Source organism: Eleginops maclovinus, chromosome 2 (assembly GCF_036324505.1).
Source record: "Eleginops maclovinus isolate JMC-PN-2008 ecotype Puerto Natales chromosome 2, JC_Emac_rtc_rv5, whole genome shotgun sequence".
NCBI classification, from domain to species: domain Eukaryota; kingdom Metazoa; phylum Chordata; class Actinopteri; order Perciformes; family Eleginopidae; genus Eleginops; species Eleginops maclovinus.
Window position 1 is genome coordinate 18,680,825 of NC_086350.1, and position 15,962 is coordinate 18,696,786.

The 15,962-nt window shown below is 41.5% G+C and overlaps 1 protein-coding gene across 1 annotated transcript in view; it reads left to right on the forward strand.

Moving 5' to 3' along the window:
• Positions 1-15,678, forward strand: part of LOC134882563 (neural-cadherin-like) — an 85,835-nt gene extending 70,157 nt beyond the window's left edge. The window contains exons 26-33 of the mRNA XM_063910346.1: positions 1,117-1,240; positions 2,792-2,975; positions 3,259-3,425; positions 5,771-6,035; positions 6,633-6,828; positions 8,182-8,432; positions 13,630-13,784; positions 14,819-15,678. Coding sequence (XP_063766416.1) covers positions 1,117-1,240; positions 2,792-2,975; positions 3,259-3,425; positions 5,771-6,035; positions 6,633-6,828; positions 8,182-8,432; positions 13,630-13,784; positions 14,819-15,382 — 1,906 coding nt within the window. The 3' untranslated portion in view covers positions 15,383-15,678. The remainder of the gene's footprint in view (positions 1-1,116; positions 1,241-2,791; positions 2,976-3,258; positions 3,426-5,770; positions 6,036-6,632; positions 6,829-8,181; positions 8,433-13,629; positions 13,785-14,818) is intronic.
• Positions 15,679-15,962: the final 284 nt, after the last annotated feature.

The following is a 15,962-nucleotide window of genomic DNA, read 5'->3' on the forward strand; positions in this document are numbered from 1 at the left end:
AATGTGTAATACAATTTTAATTTGGGTCCTTATATTTAAATTATTGATCAACAATAACAAATTATTGATTACCTGATTAATAGTAAATAGCAAATGATTGAAAGATGCAGATAAATTGTCCGTTAATCAAATATTAAATAACTTTGTAAGTTGTTTCACCTCCTTACATTACAACTAGCAAAACCTAGTTGAAGGATCTAACATCTTCTATTCCCTAAAAGTAATAATTTACAGCCTTAAACCTGCTTATGACCTTTCAGGATAAAATAATAATGTCCTTCCCTCTGGTTTTGTTCAAAGAAATGTGCATCATCGTGCAGTTCTTGTGGCGTGATTTGTATCTAAAAAGGTGTTTAATCACCAGCTAAATGGAATCTGTTATTGAAATCAAGTCTTGTAGTGGCTCAGACTGTTGTGAGCTCATAGTGTTTAATATCTGTCCTCTCTGGAGGAGAGCGATTGTTAATAAAATCCTCACATATCATTTTCTTAAAATGCCAATTAATCCGTCTGACTTTGTTTGTGTACATAGTCACAGCTCAATTTCTTTTCCCCCATCGCGGGCTCGGCCTGGCACTGTGCTAATTGTTTTGTTATGTAATTAAACTAAGAGTTTATGAAGTTTAACTATGTTCATCAGGGCATTACGACAGCTATTCATTTGAATAACTTACAAAAGAGAAAAGCATTAACCCTGATGACTTTCCTATTCAGTAATGTAAACACTTGTGTCATTGAACATGTATTTAAGCCAGCATTGAAACACATTCTGCTTTTTAACTCATCATGGCAAGAGATTTCTGTATCTTTCATTTCAGGTAAATACAATTTACACATTTTTGCAATAAGGGAAAACTAAGAGGAACAAGATGTCATATTTGTTTGGGAGCAGTAACAGAGATGACAGCCTCAGCAGGGATAGAACACATTTTACCCTTGACAGATTATACGGTGTGTGTGTGTGTGTGTGTGTGTTCCTTTCCCTGTGCTTGCATTATGTCTTTCTTTATATACTGAGAGCTGCGCTATGAATTCTAACCTTGAAAACCTACATGGTGGTGTTTCCTTTTCCATTCTTCTGTTTATTGTCTATTGAAAGTTGCTTTTATTTCACAGGTATCTGAATGGAAGTCATGTACTGCAGCTCGGAGGGGTCAACCAGAACATATCTTATGAATACCCACAGCTGCAGCACAAACACTACTCTGGATGCATAAGGAACCTGCTCGTGGACAGCAAGGTATTGTGTGGAGCAGGCGGTTGAATAAATACACAATGCCAGGGGGGCTGTTTCTAAAATATGTTGTAGATAAAGAGATTCCTGTATTGAATTGTAACTTCTATTGATATGTGTTTACCTCTCTGGATGACGGGCCACATAGGTGCTGGAGGATCCATGTTGTTGTTTTTATACCTGTTATTGCAGATCTACAGTAAATACTTTTTCCAAACTGTTTACAAAAAGGAAGGTGATGAAAGAAGTATTCAGATTATTTAGCCAAGCACTACCCGAACACAACAAACTGAACATATAGTGTGACCAGGTTTGTACTTAAAAAAGCGCTGTGGTGTTCTTCTCAAAATAGTTTATTGAGATACAGACCTGCGTTGTTGCTTGCTAGTAGAGATACACCACAACACGAACAGTTGATGTGTCTCGTATATCCAATTTAGTTGCGGTCACATTTGCAAAATTAACATTAAGCACATCAACATCAGAATCAGTTTAATCAGCAAGTAGGTTTACACATACGCGGGATTTGCTTTGGTATATGTAGTGCAAAGACAACAAAAATTAAATAGGATTGTTATGATATAAAAAAAACAATTGTTAGACTATTATAACAAAACTATATTATATATGATATGTATGGACATTGTAACGTAACCGAACCACACAAACACAAACAACATGCATGTCGGCACACACAGCCACACACACACATAATGTTGTCGTATAGAACTTTTTATTGTGTGATTGTAGAAAACATTAAGCTTGTAATTTTTAACAAATCCAAATTAAGCCTTGGAGGAACAAACCCCCAAAAAGATTTGACAACAAGACAGTTCTGTAAAACTTGGTGCAGTTTTAGAGAAATCCTTGGGGAAGATAACTTACTCCAAATTGCTATCTACAGTGTTAAAGTGTATGCTAAATACCATGTAATGTAATTTAAATATTGTTAAGTAAATGCCTTTGGTGGAGCTAATAGCTTTGCTATTCTTTATATCATGCTGGATAGTTTGATTTAGAGTATTTTCTAAGATGATCCTAGTTAGGAATGTAATATCTTAATTAAAATGATGTAGTGGCTAAAGCTGTCAAAAGTACAAAATGTTGGCTGCCTCGGTGTAGTGGTGCGGTCTTTGTATGCACTACAAATACCAAAGCAAATTCCTCGTATGTGTAACCTAACTGACTCTGATTCTGAAATGTGGCGGAGTATAGTTGTATAGTCCTTCCTTTCTCATACTTCCTTGTGTTTTTGTTGTGTATATAGCAGATATTCATTATGTATTTAGTATTCTGGTACATTTTTACATTTTTTTGCTGCTGCGTGTCTTCAATTTTCCTGTGTGTGGTAATTCAATATGCAATGTATCATTAAACAATCAGCAATCACATCAGTTTATGGTATGCTAAATTGAATGATAAGATACAATTTTCTTTCTCAATCTGCAATCACATCCCCATTCACTCGGCTACTATTATTGCAAGTACTGAATCTTCCATCCTTTAATTTTCCTCCGGTTACTGAGAATTTCTTTTTCTTCTTCTTCTGCCACTCAGCTATACGACCTTGGTTCCCCGGCTGAAGCCTCCAACACTGTGCCAGGCTGCTCACTTATGGATGACCACTGCACCAACATGGAGCCACTGTCCTCCTGCGGCAAGAGGGGCCGCTGTCATGGCGAGTGGGGCTCCTTCAGCTGCCTGTGTGAACCTGGCTTTACAGGGCCTCAGTGTGATCAAGGTGAGAATAACAGTTTTAATAAGTTTTCTTTTAATTGACCACAAAGTTTTCAGGGGAAGAACAGTCAGATGTCAGTGGAGTTGGGGGGTTTTAAAACTCACAAAGTGAATCCATAGGGGAATATTCTGCCTTCCCAAACGTCACTTTGCTGCAGTGTGAAGATAACCTCGCCTTACATAAAGTGCTTCTGCAGAACAGCACGCCCTCACTGCGATATCCTCGCATATTTCCCACATGACAGCTGAATTAATTGAACAAGCCTTGTGTGTTTTGGATTGACAAGCTGCACCAGAGTTCTCCTTCGACATCCGGAGCCACGTTCAGTTCCAGCTCTTGTGGTCGCTGCCTGCACGACGTACCAGGGTCCAGGTCGGGGTCCGGACGCGTGCCGCCGCAGGTGTCATCCTCAGCCTGCTTTCCCAGGAGCAGAATGAATACCTACGATTAGAGGTGAGTCGCGGCCAGGCGCTCCCCGCCACCTTGACAGCTCTGATTGTCTTTCTCTGTAGGCCTTAAGATGATAATTTGGGCCCAGACAATGATTTCTGAAAACGCTTGTCAGGCTGAGAGTGAGTAATATCAGGGTTGGAGACATATGGGTGGATACTGAGGGGGCCGGGTGATTGACATATGTATGTTCACGACAAGGTCTTTCAGAAAGTCTGAAGAATGCTGCTATTGAGAGGCTGCTATTTAAGAAATGAAGCCTTCTTTATTCAAGGTTATTTTTGTCTCTGGTTAATGTTTCAAGCACAATTCAATATGGAAAGAATGCAACTGTGTGCACTGTAATTCAAGGACAGAGTGCTCTTAAGTGAAGGTCAGATCCCATTGCTCTGAACTTGAGGGTTTTGACACAGTCTGTTTCAAGTGTCAAGCTCAAAGTTATGTCTGCAGTCATGCTGCTCTCTTTGCCACCAGCCCGGAGTGGAGTGGTGCTCACGCTGAGTTTCTTTTCGAAACAAGTCTACCTCACTTTGCCAAACCTCCATAATAGCATGGATGACACATTCCTGAGTGGATTTGAAGCCAGTGTTTCGTCAAGGCCTCTCGTCTCATTGAGTGACAGGTCGAGTGTAAACAGCACCTGGAAGTAAATGGCTCTGTTAGGACTGTCACTTTTATTTTTTTTGGCTAACTCACAGGTTCAGCTGTTTGCGTCAAACCTGTCTCGGTAAGGGTATTCCACACCACTGATCTGCCTTTGGAAACATCTTGTCGTTGCGCTTGTTAAACTTTGGACAGCTTTGTTTGTAAAGCATCGCCCTCATCTCTTGTTCTTCTATGGTTCTTTACTTCATGAGGAAAAACAATGTTGTCCCCCTTTCCCTTGTTGCAGTCCCCGCAGTGACGGGAAGAGGAAAAGGCTGTAGCCCTCACTGTGTGCTCACTGTGAAGCCTCTATGTGAAAGCCTCTCTGGAGCCGAGCTGGTGAGCTGTATAAAACATCTGATGTCTGTCCGCAGCAGCACGCAGCAGCATTTTCAGCCCGGTTGTCTCGAAGCTCTTAGAAATACTTGAGCCTAAGCCTGGTGTGTTTGTCGACAACAAGCCCTAATTTAAAGGGCTGTGTCTTTTCTTTTTTTTCACAAGGGTAGATATGGGATAGAGTGCACACTGAATAAATAACCACACTTTCACACAGAGGTTAGCAAGGGCCAGCTGGGTATAAACAACATGCAGCTCTCCAAGGAATATGGTGTCTCTAAAGAAAAAAATCATCAAGGAGGTTTTTAGGGGAGCGACTGGCAGGCACAGCTTTGGCAAAGACCAGTGACCCTTAAGAGCAGTAAAACTCTACAATCGTAGTCTCTTTTTTATTTTTTGGGCTTTAAATGTGATTTAAGAGTTCTATAGAAATCCCGACTTCAGAAAGACACTTTTTTTGTGCCTAATGGTGATTGCATAGATCTCTGGGGGCGCTGCAGAAAGTTTGTATAATCAGATTTTTTCCTGAGTATTGATTGAGTCCTTTGTCCTTTGTTCATTTTTTGTTGTGGACTCGAGGGCAGGATGAGACAGTGGGGAGAGCAAAGTCAGCTTTTACTGTGAGAGTGTGTCCAGTGGGGGAGAAGCGTTTGAGATGCCCATGCTGAGGGAGCAATAGTTAATGCAGGCTGGGCTGAATGTGAATTATCTTGCCCCACTGTTTCCAATTAAGCTTTGGACATGTACAAGCTGCAGTTATGGGAGCCCCTCATTGGTTGGGTCCATTGTGTTCGCTCATCCTTAACTGCTGAAGATAATTGTTGTTTCTTGTGTACCTTCCCTTCGGGATCGCTCCGGCTCCTGCCACGCAGTCATGTGTACGCCGTAGCTGGAAAGCATCATAGCTGCAGAATTGCCTGAATTAATTCTCACCACTGAAATTTTCATGCCATTTTTCTGGCAGGTTCACCACAGAGGGTCTGTTCTTAGTGTTTTAATGCAGATTTGTTTGTATTGCCCAACCTTTGCTGCCTTTATTCTTCACCACGGGAGCTGGCCTACTTCTTATGATGTTGTTATGCTGAAGATCTCTTTTGCCCATCATCACAGCACAATATGGCAGGAGTCCAGGTCAGCTGGATTAGAATTTGTGACATCCTCGTATAACAATTTTTATTCGCTAACGATTGATGACCCAACATAGCAGCTTGGTTTAGTTTTAACAATGCATAAGTCTTACAAATGCAGCCTAGTAGTAAATCCATAGCCCATCTATAACACATAAAAACACATTTTATTATTTCATAGGTTTCCTTATCTGTTTCAATGCTTGCATTTCAATCAGCATGCTCCGCTGTGCTTCTCAGGTTTTCCAGGGTCTACTCGCTGTTTTCTACAACCTCGGGGATGGAGACTACAACCTGACACTGCCCCATCACCGCCTCAGTGATGGAGAGTGGCATGAGGTGGAGCTGGATCGGTATGGCAGGGAGTTCACCCTGCGACTGGACGGAGGCGGAGGGCGACGAGAAGTCACAGCCTCGCCTGGGCGGAGTCACGAGATCATTATTGACCCCTCGGCCGTGATGCTCGGAAACTCTTTTCCCTCGGGACACAACAGGAGCTTCCTCGGTAGGTGGATACTCAGGTGTCGGTTTAATGAGACTGTGAGTGGACGAATTAATTAATGTTGAGGGGAGAAAATCAATGGATGAGGTGAACCAATCAATATATTCATTGGCAAACTCAAATGAGTGGACTCCACAGTTACTTGTATACCTGAACATATGAATAATTCAGTGCTTATCCTCACCACAGACAAAGTTGTTGGATCATATAGTTTCAAGCTGATGAGAGAATGTGAGTTAGTGTGACTGATCTGTATTTAAATGATGTGTTAGACAGCATGCGTCCTGCAGAGTGAGCAAACTAACCAGCAGAGAAAATATCCTTCTAAAAAAAATGTAAAAAAGAACTCCATGCTGACAGCTTAGCCTCGGGCTGTTTGTGTGTTTTCTGCCTGAGCGCGGGTGTGCGTCAGTCTGCAGGTGTTTCAGCGAGCCTGTTTGTGTGTGTTAATACATGTGTGTGTGTGTGTGTGTGTGTGTGTTTACTCCCCTGCCATAGTGAAAATACCATAAAGACATTTAGCCTGAGGAATGGTGTTTTTTGGCATTGTAAACTCTTTTTCTTACCCTCCCGTTCTCTTTTTTTTTCTCTGCCCACCAGGATGTTTACGAGATGTTAGATTCAACAGCCGCTCTTTACCTCTGGGTCAGGAGCCGCCTGACCCAGAGGTAACAGAGGGGTTTCAGGTGGTCACTTCGCAGGGCGTCTCCGCCGGCTGCTCTTCAGAAGCCTGCAGGAAGCATCACTGCTCCCCTCCCTTGGTCTGTGTGGACCTCTGGAGACACCACGAGTGCAGGTGCTGTAAATAAATACAGAATTAATAACTGGGGTGTTAATGACGCCTTACAGTACGCAAGCATGCTCTACACACATTTGCATGCATACATCTTGAGACAAGGACTGCAAGGCCTTGCTTATAATACAATTAGGAACACCAGCAATGAGCTTGCACATTTTAATAAGAAAACAACATCAAGGAAAACAGGCTCGCACAGTTCTCTTAGTGAAGGTAGATGGAATAATAATATAACCTTTCGGGGAGGAACTTTAAATGTCACGTAACAACATTAACAACTAGTCACGTTAGGTTGAATGCTATTTATTATCATTTGTCTGGTATAAACAAGTTCTGGGAATCTGCATTTATATGTGCGAGTTGACAAAGCATCATATGACCACAAAAGAAATTACCCAAAGAAAACAAGTCATGTGTGACCAGACTGCAGGATCATTGAACCAAAGATAAAATAAGTAAAGGGAATCTGCCTGGAAAAAACTAAGAAAAGCAACGAAGTCAGTGTTTAGTATTGAATCATTATACTGATAATAGTAAGAGACTTCATTTTTTTAGAGGATTTTTTAAAATGGCTTTACACTAAGACAAATAACCTAAAACAGATTTTTTAAAAGTTATTTAATAGTGTCTTTTTTCTCAAACGAAGTCTGGTAAAGCTTTTAAAAAAAGATAGCATATAACTATAAGCTCTATAAACTAATGTTTTTTTTAATGTTTTATGAGTCATTTCATGATGACATAGCAGATTTAGTATTTGTGCTTTTATAGTAAAATGTGAGTCTCCTGAAGCACACATGAAGTCTCCACCAGATGGCAGCTTGGCTGAGTTGCAGCCCTGTTGCTGTGTGTCTAATCATGTGTCAACCTGAGAGAATAGAGTATAACAGCAGCGGCTGTCACAGTCTCGGCTGCCCCTTTAAACTCTGCAGGACCACTGAGTCCCCTGGCTGTGAATTTAGGACTCTGAAGCAGCGTGGGACTTTCTACTGGGGCTGGATATCCATATTCTGTGATTGCAGCACGGCCTCAGGTCACAACGCGCTGCGAGAGGCAGGGGGCAGCAGGGGTGAATGATGTTCGGGGAATGTTTTGTACAAATATACTGTGGGACTGCAAAGCCAATCCTAGCCTTTCAGTTCCATTCCCTCGTTTGTTTTATCTCAGTACATTCAACGCTATAACCTTCAAAAGCATATCTTTGAAGCTCATGTAAGAGGTGTTACTCCTGAGGGATTTATTTTTACACTGACAGCTTAGGTGACATAACTCTCATCATGATAGTACTCAATGCTCTTTTTATCTGACAGTTTCCCCAAGTGTCTCTTTGCCTTACACCGCCATCTCTCTGCACAGGTGCCCTCCAGGCCACATCACCAAAGAAAGCTCTCTTGGTAAAGTATGCATCTACACACTGTGCGCCAGCCGTCCGTGCCGCCATGGCACCTGCGTGGCCCACTCTCCGTCCCGCTACTCGTGCCGCTGCAGCGAGGGCTACAAGGGACGCCACTGCGAGGTGACGCTCGCCATGTTCCACAACGTGGACGGAAACAGCCTCAGCCTCAGCTCCATGTTCGCCATCAGCATCTGTGTCTTGGCCTTTCTAGGTAGCTATGTTGACTATGTCCTCTTCTACCTGTGGTAACCGGAACTCATGTCCTCATCTGTTCTTATGTTCTTTTAAATGTACGTTTTTTGTTTGCCATTTTCTTACTTTTTCATCTTCACTTTACTTTCTATGTCTGTGTGTTCTTGTCTTCATGGTATAATCATTGCACCATGTCTGTAACGTCTCCTGTTTTATTTGTTTTCCACCCGGGTGAAATCTACATACATATATCTTGTAGCCATATTGATCTCTTGAGCTGTAGCAGGATGTGATTTCTCCATGGGTGTTTGGCGGAAACATGAAACAAAACTGGAAGACAAGCAGAGAGGGAAACATTGTATGTCTTAATTTGTGATTCACAGGGAAGCTGTTAAAGTCCCCAGAGAATTGTGGAGTTTCTTTATGTGGTTTTCTATATTTCTCCTCACTGCTGTGTTCCCTGTCTCTTCCAATGTTACGCTTTGACTTCAGAAGTCAATTTCCCTTACCGCCTTACTTTTTATCTGTCCAACTTATTTTATATCCCACTATCCACCCATTTTACTTCCTTGATATATTTTTTCCAGCCTTTCTCTTCACATTTCTGTTTCCCAAGTCACCCTAAATGTGACGATACTGTGCACATACTATGTACACTCTTTGAAGCTGTAATAAGGGAGAACTTTGTATTGTCTCTTACTTTATTCAGGTTATTTTTAGGTTGGTAAAAATAGGGTTGGATAGGTTTCGAAATAGGTTATGGATAGGGTGAGACAAGGTAATCTACAAAAATATTATGTGCCAAAATGCGAGAAAAAAAAATTGAGCTTGATGTTTGAGCATACTGTACCATTTTTGCTATTTACATCCTGTTAATACAACATGTGTATTTCTAGCTGCCGACAGAGGAATATGTTTTTAAAATTACATATGTGGTCATTTTGTTGGAAGCTCGATTTCCTAACTTAAATAATATATAACATATGTTAATGTTGAACTAACTATAGTCTCACAGCACATAACCCGGATTTTCTAAATGATTACTACTGGGTGAAAATATTAAAGCAATAATAAAGCAAATTACGATAATAACGAGTTTATAATAGTGCAAAAAGAAGCAAGTGAGAGAAAAATGATTTTTAAGTAAAAAACAGGATTGTCAAGCCTTGGGTACAGTATGTGAGTTTTAGGAATTCATGAAAAGAGCCTCCCTTTGAAGAGTTTGACTTTAAGGATGATCTAAGGCTGCTTTTTAACGTGTAAGAGGTCACAAGTTCATAAATGTATACCGGAGACCGATCTCTGACTGCTTTATGGATGAGGGGTAGGGTCTTAAACTCATGAAGTATATGTGGTTTATTTTTAGTGCCTGTTGAGAACATAGTGTTTTTTCAAGCGAAGAGGTATGAATACATGGGTAAAATTACATGTACGTAGAATTAATTTGCAGTACATTTCTTTGTTGAAGAAAGCACATTTCAACTACTGTATTTTTCCCAGCATCAACAAGTTAATTCAATCCGAGTTAAAGTGAAAGAAACACATCAAGGTAGCTGCAAGTGCAATCTGTTTTTGAAGAAATGTTATATATTTTTTTTAAGTAGAAGCTATACAAACTGAAAAACAGAAAGCCTGTGGAACACCATACCATTATTTTGGGGGGGAGAAAAAATGGTACTGTCAAATGATCTAAAAAGGTGTTTTAAAGCTAAACCTGGATATAACAGCTATTTCTAATCAATGATGAATCTTCTGTTTAATGTCTCAATGCATCGAACCATGCATTTTCCAGAGCTTTAGGTGACATTTAAAAAACAAGAACAGATCAACAGTCTCGGTCTAAGGTTTTTCCATTTTCAAATGTTTGTTTTTTTGTAAAGAGAAAAACTGAAATGAACCATGGACTGGTTGCTTGTTAAATGCTGATTACTTAGTTAATTTGTTAGATTTAGATCGTCTAATAAAATTGCACAGTTGATGGTGTAATAAGCTGTGGTTAGATCTAATAGGATCAAGATGCAATATCCACCCACATCTGCTGTCAGCAGGTCCCTGTTTAATGTATATGTGATATCTCTACAGAAAAGATGTCCCTTTAGTTCAATCTTAAGGACAAAAATGTGTTAATTACCTTAGTTTAAGGCAGTATGGGCTATTATAGCAAAGTAAATGTGGTTTTTCTGGTCCTCACTAAGATTGACGGACGAGTGTGTGTAAGTGGCTTGCATGTTGCTGAGCTCACTGCCGTCTGTAGGGCCACATCACTGTTTATGAGTCTTTCTGTCAGAGTGACGCTTATAAAACGCTTGGGCAATTCAATACACTGTCCCTGCCTCCATAACTGACTCAACGTTCCCTCCAGGGCATGTGGCTAGTATTGGGACATCAGTTATTTTGACACTTCAGAGTGAAACGCATAAAGCGGTCTTCAATATTTGATAATGAATTCAAACATGATAAAGTATGGCCTTGGCATCCTTCATAAAAATCATGTGTTGCTTGCATGCTAACCAAAGAAAAGGTGCAGTCCATTTGAAGTGGTTTCGCCTGCTGTCATGAAGGCATTTATATTCAAGGCTCCAACTTTTCACCTCACCAAGAATCACCGTCTGTTCCGTAATATAATTCAGATTGGAAAGAGCTGTCTTTGATGACTGTAATTACATTTTCACACCTTGGAAAAAAGAGCGAATAAAACAAGCTAAACAATTCTTTCTCTCAAACTGAAAGCAAAAAGAAAGGCTGGTTTTACCTCAGGATAAAACTCTCTGAGTGTGGAAATAAGAGGAATCCAGCGGTTGGATGAACAGATGGTTGTACAATATGGAGTAGTTTAATGATGACCCTCCTCACCACAGGAACCACTAGCATAAATATGCTCTCTCACTCTGCACTAAGTAAGACTGCTGGCCGGGTGCTAAATTAAAGGGGGATTCCTTCTCTGCCTCAACGTGCATTAAAAGTTAAAATGATCATCCATTATTAAGTCCAACATAAGCCATCGATGGCCGACCAGAGTGTTGAGCTTGTGTTATTGACAGCGCCAGATGATCTGATGTCTGACCGAACCTCATTAGTCTGACATCAAATCTGACATTATGACTCTTGAAGAATGGAAAGAATTAGCTGTCCATATGGTCCGTGTATGCTAAGCGATCATGTAAAGTGCCTGTACTTGTCATTCCCTGAAAGATTTATAAATAAATTATTTTCTCAACTGTTTCCCATCTCTCATCTGTCTCACTTCCTTCTTGCTCGTTCATCATTTTCTCTCCCCCCCCGCCCATCCTATCCTCCCATTGATGTTTCATCCTGTACCTCGCAGCTCATTTTTTCTCATTAACCTCAGACTGAGAGCGGCAGTTAAAGGGTTAAGTGGTTTTGATCAAGTTGGTTGTAGTTGTTTACTCGGCGCTCATTCATAATGCACATTGGAGTCCAGGCTAACATCATGATACCCTGCTCATGGCAACGGTTAGAAGGTAGAGAGGCAGCAGCATTATGGATTGATGAAAGACTGTGATGTTTGTTCTCCACCCTGAGTTATATTGATCTCGCTGGAATGTAGCTGCACACACACATACACATTCACAACTCTGGGCTGCAGGCGTATACGTTTTTCAGCAGGCAACGACCATGTGTGTGTACAAAGATGTGTTTACCTGGCCCTAATTATGTGTGTGTGTTTGTGGTGGAGGTCTTGTGCTGCCCTCTGTGCTGTGTATCGAGCTCTCCCCCCTGTATAGATGTGTAGAATATCAGCTCAGGCGGTGTTTAGGGTTGAGTTGAGGGCGGGCCTGCAGGTGGCACCTCGGAGCAGGTGATTTTGGGGATGAGAAGAAGTAGCGGCATGTGCTTGGCACCTACCTCATCGAGATTCGAATGTTTTGCTGCGAGGGCGCTCCAGCACAGCGGTGAAAGAGCCGGATCAGCTGATCAATACAGCACACCCTCCGCCCCATACTGAGACTGGCAAGCTCAGGGACAAAAAAGAAAGCTTACAATCTCTCTTTTCTTAAATAATTTGAGAGTAGCTTAAAAAAAAAAGGGTTTAGGAGCTGAAGTGGTAAATATGTTCCAGGCTGTGAATAAATGGAGATGATGATTTTTAATTGAGATAACTTTTTTCTGTGTAGCAGGGATTAGCTCCTGGGGAGTTGTTTTTCTCTCTTTGTTTATGAATACCTGCCTGTTAGTGTGACCCCAAAGAGCCGTCGGTGCATTCTTCTCTTTCAAAGCAATTACTTTAAAAATACAGACTAATGTGATTACCTTGCATTTCTCAGAAGATTTCCAATTAAACTGCTACTTAGCACGCACCATATAAACCATTCTAGTTTAAATGGATCCCATCAAGTGTGAGAGATAAAAGCTGGGGCCAGACAGGGGCCAGAGAGGGACTGGAAACAGCAACCGTGAGAGACTTAATGAGAGGGGAAGAGAAGAAGAAAGACAGAAAGAGGCTCCAATACTGAGAGGCAAATAAAAAGAATTAGGGAGATAAAAAAAGAAAGGGTGAACTAGGAAAAAAACTGATAGTGAAGAAGGGAGAAGCTGAAAGAGAGGAATGGCAGATGGGAGAAAATATTGGTTGAGATTAATGGACTCTAAAGGTCAGTCCTCCATGTTGTATAATTCAGCACACAATAGCTGTGATTGATGTGTATGCTTTAGGACCTTTTCTGCTCGGCTCACGCGGCATTCCTCTCCACATTCAGCAGAGCCACCAAGGCTTAAGAGTTTAAGCTGGGAGGAGTACGCATTCAGTTAATAGGTTCCAAAGGAGCTGCGGTCTTTGATAAGACAGGAAACAGAGATGCAACATCAATGGGAATAGGTGGAAAGGTGCTGCCTCTGTTTCCATGCATGCTCCATTAGTTTGTCTTAACTGTACGGTAAGTGCATCTAATAGGTCTAACAGGACAAATTAATGTGATGGAAAATCCATTTAGTATGTATTACCTATTTATTTTAAAGGATGTTTGGTGAAGGATCTATATTCCCATCCTACAATCAGTGCTAAGTATTTCAGTGTTTGCATCATCACTCTCCCGCTCATGTTGTCAATTTCATTTACACCCAAAGACGTGTTTTTCTGCTCAGCATCTCCTTTTCATTATTTGTGTGTGTGTGTGTGTGTGTGTGTGTGTGTGTGTGTGTGTGTGTGTGTATGTGTGTGCTCTCGCTGTGTTAACCTGCTCTCTGGCACCCCTCAGTGTTGATGCTGGGCCTGTTCCTCTACTCCTGCTGGAGGAGACACAAAGGTCTGAAAGAAGGTGTGTACCATGTGTCCGCACACCACGGCGAGTGGGAGGACATCCGAGAAAATGTGCTCAACTACGACGAGGAAGGCGGAGGCGAGCAGGATCAGGTAAACACACACACACACACTTTCTGGTGTTTACTACTGCACAAGCAGGGAGAGTAAATATACAAACATTCAAGGGGTGTAGGATCTGGAAGGAAACATCCACAAACTTCTAATTTGTTCCTAGCAGTATTTTGCTAAAAAATTAGAACATAACCGTTATCTGTCAGTGTGTAATCTATGTATATGGTTCACAATCACAACTCAAAATATTGTGAATTATTTACTTTTTATTCTTGCTACAGTTTTTTTAGCGTATGTTTTCAATGTTCAGAAATTTGTAATAATGAGCAAAACCTTGCAAAAACACTACAAGCTATTCAAATCCAGGGGGTTATACATTTATTAGAATTAGTTAATGTATTATTGAAGTGAGGTTACTTCCCTGAGCAAAAGACGGAGCCGTTTTAATACATTATATTCTGATTGGTCACCTGGCGCCTTGATTTTCCTTTAAATAAATAAAGACATATCCACCATAAATTGGTGCATAAAACCCCCCCAATGAAATAAAATTAAATGTACCTTCTTGTAAACATTGCACTGCTTTTAAGTTATCATTTCCATGTGTATGTGATTCAAATGTCATCATATATTTCAGGGCATTTGAAGAAGATAAACCATCAAACGGAGACATTTGAACAGTGTTTGTTGTTGCCCTGAAATGATAATCAAATATCAGCTCTCTGGAGATCTGTGCAGCCAATTAGCTGAAATTAAGCAAGTAGACATTAATAGCTGTTAATGCCTCTGTTTTAATAGTGCTGGTAATAGCAGTTTCCACCCCCCTCTGCAATCAGATAATTAATTACTTGGCTGATCAATGGAGCTGTTGATGCCAACATCTCTTTCTAACACGCTGGATCTTAGTCGTATTCTGAAGCTTCATTTGCTGGCAGAGGCATTAACTTAGTTTCACTGCTCTGAGCACAAATTGGTGTCATGTGGCAGTGTTGTTTTTCATTATCTTTTAAACCCCCCAAAAAAGATTACAAAGGGGGAAAAAACGTCTGCTTTTCTCTCTGTTGGTCTTTCAGAACGCCTTTAATTTGGTGGAGCTGCAGCGCTCCCTCCAGCCCAGCCCGGCGCAGTCCCTCCGCTACAGCTACCCACAAAGCATCATCTCCTACCCACAGACTAAGCTTCCCCAGGACAACAACAAGAAGGGGGTGTCCAATGGGAATGGAAGTGCAGCTATAGCCCTGCGCCTGGCCAACCCCCCCTCAGAGACAGAAACTCTACCGTCCCCTCTGACCTTCCGTCGCTCCCACAAAGCCCTCTCCTTCTCCAGCCAAGACTTGGCCCGCTACCTGTGTGAGGTCATCAGGGACACGGAGCACCTGGGGGAGCTGGGCACCATGACTACGCCGCGCCGTCCCAACGGAAAGGAGCGCGGCCTGGCGGCGGTGCGCTCCCTCAGCTCCCTCAGTGCGTCTCAGGGCTCAGAGGTCAGGCTTCAGACCCAGAGCACCCGCATGGACAGGTTCAAAAGCCTCCGAGCCGTGGTCAGCGATTTGAGAGGAGACTCCAAGACTCCAGAGGGCAAGAAAGACAAACTGAAGGAGAGCAGGGGGCAGCTGAACTGCGAGAAGAGCGGGTGAGGCTGCACTCGCAGAAAACGAACTGAAGGTTGCAGAAAAAGCAACACCAATCAGAAGGCTTTGGTGGAATTCCAAAGGGAGGTAATTAAATGTGAAATACTCAGAGACTGGGAGGTTGCCCAGGGTCTATGTGAAGTCTGCTATAAATGTACTGTATTGATGAAACTTTGAACATTTAAGTTCTTTGATATAAAACATGTTTACCAATGAATGATCAGATGTGATGTATTGTTTACTTGGCATTGCACTGTACAGTATTTACTCCACAGAAAGCACTTTTCGGGAAGCGCCCTGTGTCAAAAGTATCCATGTCATAAAGCTCCCTAGACTAATGTCTGCTAGTAAGACTGCAAATGAGCTTCCTTCCAGAGAAGCGGGATCTTGTTGCCGTTAATGACTCATGAAATCATTTATGTGGCAAACTGATTTTGTTTCATTTGTATTATCCTTTTCCTTTTAAATAAATAATTATCTTTGATAATATTTCAGGCTTGATCTTGTTCCGACACCAGTTCGCATTAGTGATCGTTAAATCTCGGTTTTGAAGTTCAAGACAACTTTCATCATAAATTCTTTTTTT